Below are 12,156 nucleotides of genomic sequence, written 5' to 3' on the forward strand. Positions count from 1 at the left end.
TTTTTTTTTTTTTTTTTGTCAAGTAAATCTGACTATTATTATTATTATTATTATTATTTTGGAGTAACTATTGCTTTCTCGCTTAAGGATTGGTTAAGGAATTATAATTGTGGGAAGGGATGAGGTTAGCAAAGAGAAGTGGGGAAATGTTGTTTTATTTTGTTTATTTATTTATAATTATTTTTATTTCTTTATTTCATTATTTATTTTTGGGCTATTACAAAATCCTTCGGGCGCTTGCTTGGACCCTCTAATCAAGCTAATTTGTAACGTCGTCTGGAAGTCAGCGGCACCCCATAGTGTCATGTACTATTCAAACTTGATAGCTTGGCTAATTATCATAGGTTTAAACTATTTATTGGTCTATTTTTCTTGAGGCTTGAACTCTAGTTGACCAAGGAGAGACTTGAAATATAAATATATCTAAGAATAGTTCAACATTCCTCACATTTGTGTAGATCAAGGTAGGTCTTAAACAAAGATACTCTAATTTTTCATACGTTAATAACTTCGCCTACGAAATGGCTTTAATGTTGACTTGGTTGGATGACCTGTACGATGTATGAATGACAAATTTTTCATGATTGTTTGATGTGTTTTATGTTATGTTATGTTTATGCAATGATACAAGATGTACTATAATATGATTATGTCATGTTATGGAACTATGTTGTGATATTAATATTGCATGATGCACGAACCTCCATATATTACACTACATAAACTACGATATCATGTCCGTCATGATATTATGCACGCTCCTTTCCCTCCATAGCTTCTGCCAACGTGAGCGCAAGCTAGCCCAACAAGTAGACTTAGAGGATACGTATATGAGTCTGCTAGGTGGATCTATGTCTGCATGTGTAGAGAAATATTACACATTCAACTCTATCAAGACTGAAAAGTAGAGATCGTTGCATGTATTAGCATTTTCCGACAGCAACAGTGTGATTATTTACTGAGTACTTTTTAAATTATCAAACCAAGTGCTATTTTTTTCAGGTGAAGGTAAAACAACCATGTAGTGTCACTATGTAGGCTATGAGAAGGAAGTTATGATAGTTGCATTTTCTATTCAAGTTATAGCCCTTTTGTTAGATGTTAAAATTAGTTACTTAGCATTAATGTTTAAAATGTTAATGTTGACAAAAAAAAAAAAATATGGAAGTCTCCATTTTATGGAAATGTCAATGTCAATGTCAATAGATAATTTTGAATAAAAATATATATAAAACAAAAATAATAATAAATTAAATTAGTAAAAAAAAACCTATTTTACGATTTTAAATATATTAAAATACATATTATTAACTCGAGATAAAAGAGCCATATGATGATGTAATTAATATGAATTTTAAAGTTTAACAATTCAAAAATTATGAAAAGGTTGTAATGAATAATTATTAGAAAAAAAAATTAATTGCCCAACTTAGTGAACCAGAAATTTTTCATCATCTTTTTCAAAATTAAAGTTCGATCTATAAATAATTAAATAAAGAAAGAAAGAAAAAGAAAAAGAAAAAGAAAAAGAAAAAGAAAAATGTAAGAATTATCTCTCCAATTTGCTTTTCATTGACCGTGACAGAGAGTATTGACAAGGACCATTATATTCTTTTTTCATTAAAATGTCCATATTTAATATTGTCAACCAAAATCCACCTTTTAATAGTATTGTATAAAAATTTACCTTATATTTAATAAAAATATCAACACATCATATTAATAATAATCCTCTTCCTCGTTTAAAATAGTAAATTCTTATACGACAGTTTAAATATTCTTACAAATTTTTCAAAAGTTTCCATACCCTACGAGATATCACGTCGAATTGGAAAAGAGAACAAAACATTTCTTAAAATAATATGGAAACATGTCTGACAGACACATTTTAAAACAGTGAGACTGACGGCGATACGTAATGGGCCAAAGTAGATAATCCCTGCTAACGGGAGCTTAGGCTATTACAAATGGTATCAGAGCCAGACACCGAGCGGTGTGCCAACAAAGACGCTGGCCCCTAAGGGGGTGGATTGTGAGATCCCACGTCAGTTGGAGAGGAGAACGAAGCATTCTTTATAGGAATGTGAAAACCTCTCCCTAACAAACATGTTTTAAAATCGTAAGGCTGACGACGATACATAACGAGTCAAAACAAATAATATCTACTAGCCGCATACTAGGACTGTTACACTGACATCCATATTTTCATTAAATTGAGGTCTCTATATTTTTCGTCAACATCGTCATTTAAAACTTGAGTGTTAATATTACTCTTTTTAATATTTCGTCACGAAAAATTTGAAGTTAAAGGTTTTTTATGATTTCATACAAGTAACACAGGTGAAACAAGATTTGAGGTTTCAAACATATGTATCGTCAAATTTGTAATAAGACACAAGAGAACAGACAAACATATACATCGTCATTGCATTGTAATGAAACTATAAAACGATGGTGGAATTCTGAGAAGATTTTCAAACCCATCATAACACGACGTACAACCAAACTGATTATTTAAACACGATATTGAAATGAAAAATTGAAGAAGAAACTAGAAAGGAAAATGAAAGGATTTGGTTTCAAGTAGGGCATTGGAAGCCTGACGGAACCTTCTTTCCACAGTAGTTCAAAAGCAAGCTGAGGGAAATTGAGAGGTCAATCTGGAGACCCAAAGCTTTGGCCTTCACCGCAGTGCAAAGGCACACAGCAGCTTCCAGGTCAACAAGGCCTTGGATTAGGGTGCAGCATGGGGATTTTGGTGGTGAGCCGATCACTATGTGCACTAGACCGTCCAGCAAGTCGGCACAAACGCCGAGCTTGAGGGTGTCCCTGGGGTACTTGAGAAGTGATGGTGGCTGCCTTGAAGGGGTGGGCTTGTGGGGCTTGGGTCGCGGCGGTGGGCAAGGGACATAGGTGGAGCTGACCATAGTGAAGAAGAGGAGGTTGACGAGGAGGAGGAGGGCAATGGGTGAAGAGAGCTTGGAAGCCATTGGTGGAGAGATATTGAAGGGTTTCTAGGTTTGTGCGATGGCTTGTGAAGAATTATGAGAAGGGTTACGGTTTTTATAGATGAGGTTTGGGAATTTGTTGTATTTTAAGACAAAAATTCCTTTAAATTGCTGGATACAAAACACCCAACTTTTTCATTTACTTTATTAAGTTTTAAGGAATTGATTTGAGAGATATGGGTTTTCAATTAGTTTGTCTGTTTCTAAAATATTATAAAAATGTCAAATGGCCTGCAAAATAGACCAAGTGATGTTTGATAATAAGATATCAAATATTTTTAAAATAAATTACTGTGGTACGTATGGTTGGAAAATAATATTTGATAGAAGCCCTTCAAGACAAGTGGGTAATAGATGATATTCTAGAAATTATTTTTAGCACAATAATAGGTAACAAATTATTTTTAGACAAGTGGGAAAATAATTATTTTACTGTGGTTGCCATGGCTTTCTAACGCTGCATGGGTAACAAATTTTGTTTTGTTAACTTATTTGATTCGGTGGTGTGTTTCTCGTATTTTATTTTTTATTCACTCATTCCCATTAAGGTTTAGCTTCTCCTTTAGTCTCAAGTTAATGTTTTATGTAACGATCCTAAATTTCTACATACTCAGAGTCGCTACTAAGTCTCATGCTTGTCTCTTAAATGCGGAATATAGCTCTTAGATACTCATCATAAATAACGAAAATTTAACACACATTCAGAACACATTTTCGGTCTTACGTGTTTCAAAACATAACGTTGGAATTTAAAATTAAAAAAAAAGACAATTACAAATGAAATAATTTAAATAATGAAATAAAAGTGTTCTATACTGACCTAAGACTAAGAATTTAAACATGCAGCTACCCTATGCACGTGCCACAGTATCTATTTTCGATGTCGTCGTCGTCCGTACATGGGCATCTTGTCTTTACCTGAAAAATGATATGTGGCACACGGCCTAAGTATTTCGAAAAATACTCAGTAAGTCACCCACTATAGGGGTCATGCTGAGGCAAACACATGCAATAAGCTCTTGGGATCGAGCTCTAGCGCATCTAGGAGTGACCTCCAATCTCGAACAAATTGGATGTGTAGTACTTCTTTACCCACGACCCACACGTGCGAGTGTGAATCCGTAATAACCCGAAATTTTCTACTTAATTTAATGTCGCTACTGTATACGTACCATAAACATTGAATGCAGAAAATTTCATTTAAATTTCACAAAACATATCCTTTATCTTAAAACACAGCCTTGGACTTGCGTGTTTTGAAAACATCTTTAAAACGACGAGACAAAAGACACGAAATAAAATAAATATGCGTTTAAGTTTAAAACATTCTACTCTAGCCTAAATCTAAGAAAATAAATACCACTATTCTATGCATGTGCACTGGTCTCGAGTTGCGATGCCGTCGTCAGCTGTACATGAATGTCTTGCCTTAACCTGAAAAATGTAGTAGCACATTGTTTGAGTATTTAAAGAAATACTTGGTAAGTGACCCCACGATTGGGGTTAAATGCAACAATCACATGCAATGAAATGATGGGCTTATCTTTCATTTCGTTTCGTTTTCCCTACGGTGCTGTCCTAACGGATATTTTGGACGTGTACCATATACTTTACACACAGCCCATACGTGCGAGTATGGGCTCACCAGCTAGTTCGCAGACCGCTGGGTCACTTTCCTTATCCGGTGGGCATACTCTAGGAGCCCTTTAGACTGGACACCCGCTAGAACTAGTTGTTGATTATGGAGCCTGAGGCTTATTTATAGCTTGGTCAAAGGTTATATCTGGTTAAGCTATATTTGGTAAAGCTATATCCGGTAAAGCTATATATAGTAAATAGTTATATATAGTAGATGGTTAAATCGGGTAAAGCTATATATAGTAAATAGCTATATATAGTAGATGGTTAAATCGGGTAAAGCTATATATAGTAAATAGCTATATATAGTAGATGGCTAAATCTGGTAAAGCTATATATAGTAAACTAAACTATATATATATCCCGTCTGGTAGAGCTTTGAGATGTACTTTCTATTCTCTGTACTCTCTCTTGTTGTACATACCTGAAGTCATCAATAAAAAAATCCTTTTAGCCAGAGTTCTCCTTGCAATTTTCTCTATCCCATAGATCGAGCGTGTGCGTTGTTGTGCGATCCTAACAACTGGTATCAGAGCTAGACAAAATTCACCACGATCTATGAAGATGGAAAGTTCAAAGATTGGAATTGAGAAGTTCGATGGATCTGATTTCGGTTTCTAGAAGATGCAAATTGAAGATTATCTGTACCAGAAAGATCTTCATGAACCTTTGTTGGGGGTGAAGCCAGATACCATGACCACGGAATAGTGGAAGCTCAAGGATCAACAAGCCTTGGGGCTTATCTTGTTGACGCTATCCAGAAACGTGGCGTTCAACATTATCAAGGAGAAGACAACATCAAATCCGATGAAGGCGCTGTCGAATATGTACGAAAAACCGTCGGCTATGAACAAGGTGTATTTGATGCATAGATTGTCCAATCTACAGATGTCTGAAGGTGGACGTGTTGCTGATCATATAAATGAATTCAATATGATCATAAGTCAACTGAGTTCGGTGGAAATTAATTTCGAAGATGATATTAAAGCGTTGAATTTGATGTCATCCTTTCCCGAGTCATGGGATACTTTTGTTGCCGCAATCAGCAGCTCCCGAGGATCTGATAAACTGAAGTTTGGTAAAATTCGAGATGTAGTTCTCAGCGAAAGTATTCGCAAACAAGAAACTGGAGATTCATCAGGCAATGCTCTCAGTGTTGATCGAAGGGGAAGAAGTAAACCGAAGGGCCCAAACAAAGCGCAATCAAAATCAAAGAACCGAGAAAAATCTCCAAATAAACCAAACGTAATGTGTTGGAATTGTGGAGAAAAATGTCACTTTCGGACAGGTTGTACAAGACCAAAGAGGAAGCAGAATCACAAATCTGGAGATGATGATGATTCTATAAATTCAGCAGAAGACATTGTGGATGCTCTAATCCTTAGTGCGGACAGTTCGATTGAATCCTGGATTTTAGATTCAGGTGCATCTTTTCATTCATCTCCAAATAAAGAGTTGTTTCGGAATTTCAAGTCTGGAAATTTGGAGAAGGTGTATCTTGCCGACAACAAAGATTTGGAGATTAAAGAAAAAGGAGATGTCTGCATAAAAACTTCGGCAGAAAATCAGTGGACATTAAAGGATGTCAGATATATTCCTGCTCTCAAAAGAAACTTGATCTCTATTGGTCAGTTGGATAGCAGAGGTTATGCAACAAAGTTAAGGAAGGGTTCGTGGAAGATTATGAAGGGTGGTACGGTAGTAGCACGTGGCTCAAAATCTGGAACCCTATACACCATTGCAGGGTGTATGAACATAGCTGCTGTTGCTGAGAGTGCTTCAAATTCAAGTCTACAGCACAATAGACTTGAACCTATGAGCGGAAAGGAATGAAGAGGCTGGCTGCGAAAGAAGTTTTAGAAGGTCTGAAATCCGTTGATGTGGTTCGTTGTGAGAACTACGTTATGAGCAAGCAGAAACGAGTTAGCTTCACAAGGACCGTCAGAGAATTGAAGAAAGTGCGGTTGGAAATGGAACCAAATGTGGAGCAAGGTTCCAAGACCACGAAACAAGTGGGAGTTGAGCTTGAGTGCACGGAAACTCACCTAGTGATGTTGTAGCAAATACTCAAGAAACTCGTGAGACTACTGCTGAGGAACCAGATGTGGAGCAAGGTTCCAAGACAACAAAGCAAGTGGGAGTTGAGGTTGAGTTGCGGAGAAAATCACCAAATGATCTTGTAGCAGATACTCAACAAACTCCTGAGATTGTTGCGAAAGAATCAGCAGTGGAGCAAGTGACACTTGAACTGGTGTTGAGAAGATCATCCTGTACTATCAGAGTACCAGATATGCATGTACCTTCATTACACTATCTGTTGCTGATGAAAGGGAACCACAACCCTTTGATGAGACCCTACAGTTGGAGGATACAACCAAGTGGGAGCAAGCCGTGGATGATGAGACGTCTAGGCTTCAAAAATGCATTGTACTAAGGCTGAGTACGTGGCAATGGTTGAAGCTGAAAAGAAGACGATATGAATGACTGACTATCTGAAAGAATGGGCAAGAAGTAGCATGAAGATATTCTTTACAGAGATAGTCAGAGTGTCAAACAGTTGGCGAAGGAACCTGGTCTATCATTTAAGGAGAAAACACAGAAGACGATACCATTTCACTCGCAGGTTAGTGAAAGATGGTGATGTGTTTGGAGAAGATAGAGGGTGCAAAGAATCCAGCAAACATGTTGACAAAATGTGTTGATGTTCGAATATTGAGGTTGTGCAAAGCCTCAATTGATATGGTGCCATGAAGACCATGAAGATGCTCATGGTCGTTTGAGAATGAAATTCTTGGTTGACTAGATCATTCTCCAAATGGGAGAATTATTAGGTTATGGAGCCTAATGCTTATATATAGCTTGGTCAACGGTTATATCCGGTAAAGCTATATTTGGTAAAGCTATATATAGTAAATAGCTATATATAGTAGATGGTTAAATCGGGTAAAGCTATATATAGTAAATAGTTATATATAGTAGATGGCTAAATCTGGTAAAGCTATATATAGTAAACTAAACCATATATATATCCCGTCCGGTAGAGCTTTGAGATGTACTTTCTATTCTCTGTACTCTCTTTTGTTGTACATACCTAAAGTCATCAATAAAAAAATCCTTTTAGCAAGAGTTCTCCTTGCAATTTTCTCTATCTCATTCTTTGTGTTTATCTAGATCGAGCGTGTGCGTTGTTGTGCGATCCTAATAACTGGTATCAGAGCTAACGACTGGTATCGATCCCAACACTAGTAACCGTCACGGAAGCGCTATGCAAAGCATAATGATCATTGTCCTAAAACTCGATCTACGCGTTCGTACCCTCGTGATTGGATAGTGGTATCCCCCAAATGCATGAGCACACATAATGCATGAGGTCCCAAACTTTTCCATTTTCATTATCCTTTAATACAACCCCGCTAGCATTATGTACATATCATGTCATTTTTCATAATTTCATGTCATTCATATCATGCTGTATACACACAATTTAAGAGATCTAACATAACGTTCTATGCTTTTATCATAACATTTCATCATATACACATCATACCATGACATATTGCATCACAATGTATCATATCATAAACAAGTCATAACGTAAACACTGCGTAGTCATATCGTCTTCTAACTTATCATAGCCTTAACGTTCTTATACCTATCACAGACATATCATTACGTGAACGTACCTTAGTCATATCATCACAAGAACGTAACCTAACGCTATCGTTCTATCAATCCTAAGCTATCTTTCATCAATCTATCACAACTTATCCCTTTCTACCCATAACCTAACCGTATTCTTTCATCAATCTCTCTTATCCATATCACTCCAGTATGTAACCTAACCTTAACGTTTCATGAATGTATTTTACTCCTATCGTTACATTTCGTTTGGTGCATCCTTCTCATATCCTATCTCAAGCATATCATTGAACACATCGTACCGTAATTATTATCAAACAATTCACATATTATAACATATACATAACAAATAAGAAGCATATCGATCCACAGACAATTCACACATATCAATATATATGACACATGCAGAACCACGGGGCATGTGTCAATAACAAATATAACCATGTCGATAGTAAGGTCACTTACCTGGCTAGCTTAAGTCGTTGTCACAAATATATCTTTCTAGCCAAGGATGGGTTGAGGAATTATAATTCTGGGAAGGGATGGTTAGTGGAGAGAAGTGGAAAAATGTTGTTTTATTTTGTTTATTTATTTATTATTATTATTATCTTAACCATTTTTTTTATAATTATTTTTTATTTGTTTATTTGTTTATTTATTTTTGGGCTATTACAGAATCCTTCGGGCGCTCGCTTGGACCCTCTAATCAAGCTAACTTGTAACGACGTTTGGAAGTCAGCGGAACCCCATAGTGTCATGTACTATTCAAACTTGATAGATTGACTAATTATAATAGGTTTAATGTATGGAGCACAATTGCGAGTATAAACTATTTATTGGGCTTTTTTTCTTGAGGCTTCAACTCTAGCCGAGAAAGCAGAGACTTAAAATATAAATATATCTAAGAATAGCTCAACAATCCTCACATTTGTGTAGATCAAGGTAGGTCTTAAACAAAGATACTCTAATTTTCCATACGTTCATAACTTCGCCTACGAAATGGCTTTAATGTTGGCTTGGTTGAATGACTTGTATGATTTACAAATGACGAATTTTTCATGATTTTTTGATGTGTTTTATGTTATGTTATGTTTACGCAATGATACAAGATGTACTATAATATGATTATGTCATGTTATGGAACTATGTTGTGATATTAATATTGTATGATGCACGAACCTCCACATCTTACACTACATAAACTACGATATCATGTCCGTCGTGATATTATGCACGCTCATTTCCCTCCATAGCTTCTGCCAACGAGAGTGCAAGCTAGCCCAACAAGTAGACTTAGAGGATACTTATACGAGTCTGCTAGGTGGATCTATGTGTGCATGTGTAGAGAAATATTACACATTCAACTCTATCCAGACTGAAAAATAGAGATCGTTGCATGTATTTGCATTTTCCGACCGCAACAGTGTGATTATTTACTGAGTATTTTTTAAATTATCGAACAAAGTGCTATTTTTTTCAGGTGAAGGTAAGACAACCATGTAGTGTCACTATGTAGCCTATGAGAAGGAAGTTATGATAGTTGCATTTTCTATTCAAGTTATAGCCCTTTGGTTAGATATTAAAATTAGTTACTTGACATTAATGTTTAAAATGTTAATGTTAGACAAAAAAATATCGTAGTTTCGATTTTATGGAAATGTCAATGTCAATAGATAATTTTGAAAAAAAATATATAAAACAAAAATAATAATAAATTAAATGAATAAAAAAACCTATTTTACGATTTTAAATATATTAAAATACATACTATTAACTAGAGATAAAAGAGGCATATGATGATGTAATTAATATGAATTTTAAAGTTCAACAATTCAAAAATTATGAAAAGGTTGTAATGAATAATTATTAGAAAAACAAAATTAATTGTCCAACTTAGTGAACCAGAATTATTCATCATCTTTTGCAAAATTAAAATTAAAGTTGGATCTATAAATAATTAAATAAAGAAAGAAAGAAAAGAAAAAGAAAAAGAAAAATGTAGGAATTATCTCTACAATTTGCTTTTCATTGACCCTGACAGAGAGTATTGACAAGAACCATTATATTCTTTTTTTCATTAATATCCATATCTAATATTGTCAACCAAATCCACTTTTTATGGTATTGTTTAAAAATTGACCTTATATTTAATAAAAATATAGACACATAATATTAATAATAATCCTCTTCCTCGTTTAAAATAATAAATTCTTATATGACGATTTAAATGTTCTTATAAAATTTTCAAAAGTTCCCATAGGCTACGAGATATCACGTCGGGTTGAAGAAGAGAATGAAACATTTCTTAAAATAATGTGAAAACATGTCTCACAGACACATTTAAAAACAGTGAGACTGATGGCGATACGTAATGGGCCAAAGTAGATAATCTCTGCTAACGGGAGCTTAGGCTATTACAAATGGTATCAGAGCCAGACACCGAGCGGTGTGCCAACAAAGACGCTGGCCGCCAAGGGGGTGGATTGTGAGATCCCACGTCAGTTGGAGAGAAGAACGAAGCATTCTTTATAGGAATGTGAAAACCCCTCCCTAACAAACATGTTTTAAAACCGTAAGGCTGACGGCGATACATAACGAGTCAAAACGGATAATATCTACTAGCCGCGTACTTGGGCTGTTACACTGACATCCATATTTTCATTAAATTGAGGTGTCATTTAAAACTTGAGTATTAATATTACTCTCTTTAATATTTCGTCATGAAAATTTTAAAGTTAAAGGTTTATTATGATTTTATGCAAGTAACATAGGTGAAACAAGATTTGAGGTTTCAAACATATGCATCGTCAAATTTGTAATAAGACACAAGAGAACAGACAAACAACGTTGTTTATTTGCAAAAACTACGTACCATTATGTTACATTTCATTGTAATGAAACAATAAAAAGATGGTGGAATTCTGAGAAGATTTCCAAACCCATCATAACATGACGTACGATCAAACTGATTATTTAAACACGATATTGAAATGGAAAATTGAAGAAGAAACCAGAAAGGGAAATGAAAGGATTTGGTTTCAAGTAGGGCATTGGAAGCCAGACGGAACCTTCTTTCCACAGTAGTTCGAAAGCAAGTTGAGGGAAACTGAGAGGTCAATCTGGAGACCCAAGGCTTTGGCCTTCACCGCAGTGCAAAGGCACACAGCAGCTTCTTGGTCAACAAGGTCTTGGATTAGGGTGCAGCATGGGGATTTTGGTGGTGAGCCGATCACTATGTGCACTAGACCGTCCAGCAAGTCGGCACAGACGCCGAGCATGAGGGTGTCCTTGGGGCACTTGAGGAGTGATGGTGGCTGCCTTGAAGGGGTGGGCTTATGGGGCTTGGGTGGCGGCGGTGGGCAAGGGACATAGGTGGAGCTGACCATAGTGAAGAAGAGGAGGTTGACGAGGAGGAGGAGGGCAATGGGTGAAGAGAGCTTGGAAGCCATTAGTGGAGAGATATTGAAGGGTTTGGAGGTTTGTTCGATGGCTTGTGAAGAATTATGAGAAGGGTTAGGGTTTTTATAGATGGGGTTTGGGAATTTGTTGTATTTTGACACAAAAATTCCTTATAAATTGGTGGATACTAAACACCAACTTTTTCATTAAGTTTTGAGGAATTGATTTGAGAGAGATAGGTTTTCAATTAGTTTGTCTGTTTTTAAAATATTATAAAAATGCCAAATGGACCAAGTGATGTTTGATAATAAGATATCAAATATTTTTATAAGAAATTAATGTTGTATGTATGGTTGGAAAATAATATATGATAGAAGCCTTTCAAGACAAGTGGGTAATAGATGATAATCTAGAAATTATTCTATCACAACAATGGGTAACAAATTATTTTTAGACTGCATGGGTAACAAGT

General features: G+C 35.7%; 2 protein-coding genes across 2 annotated transcripts; both read right to left on the reverse strand.

The window, feature by feature from the left end:
- Window positions 1–2,564: 2,564 nt before the first annotated feature.
- Window positions 2,565–3,019, reverse strand: LOC111449887 (14 kDa proline-rich protein DC2.15-like). The gene has a single exon (XM_023089975.1). The coding sequence runs from the start codon at window positions 2,988–2,990 to the stop codon at window positions 2,580–2,582; it is 411 nt and encodes a 136-aa protein (XP_022945743.1). The 5' UTR covers window positions 2,991–3,019; the 3' UTR covers window positions 2,565–2,579.
- An 8,304-nt stretch (window positions 3,020–11,323) lies between these two features.
- On the reverse strand, window positions 11,324–11,734 carry LOC111445491 (14 kDa proline-rich protein DC2.15-like). The gene has a single exon (XM_023083944.1). The coding sequence runs from the start codon at window positions 11,732–11,734 to the stop codon at window positions 11,324–11,326; it is 411 nt and encodes a 136-aa protein (XP_022939712.1).
- Between the last annotated feature and the right edge of the window lie 422 nt (window positions 11,735–12,156).

This window comes from Cucurbita moschata, unplaced genomic scaffold (assembly GCF_002738365.1).
Source record: "Cucurbita moschata cultivar Rifu unplaced genomic scaffold, Cmos_1.0 Cmo_Scf00001, whole genome shotgun sequence".
Classification (NCBI taxonomy): domain Eukaryota; kingdom Viridiplantae; phylum Streptophyta; class Magnoliopsida; order Cucurbitales; family Cucurbitaceae; genus Cucurbita; species Cucurbita moschata.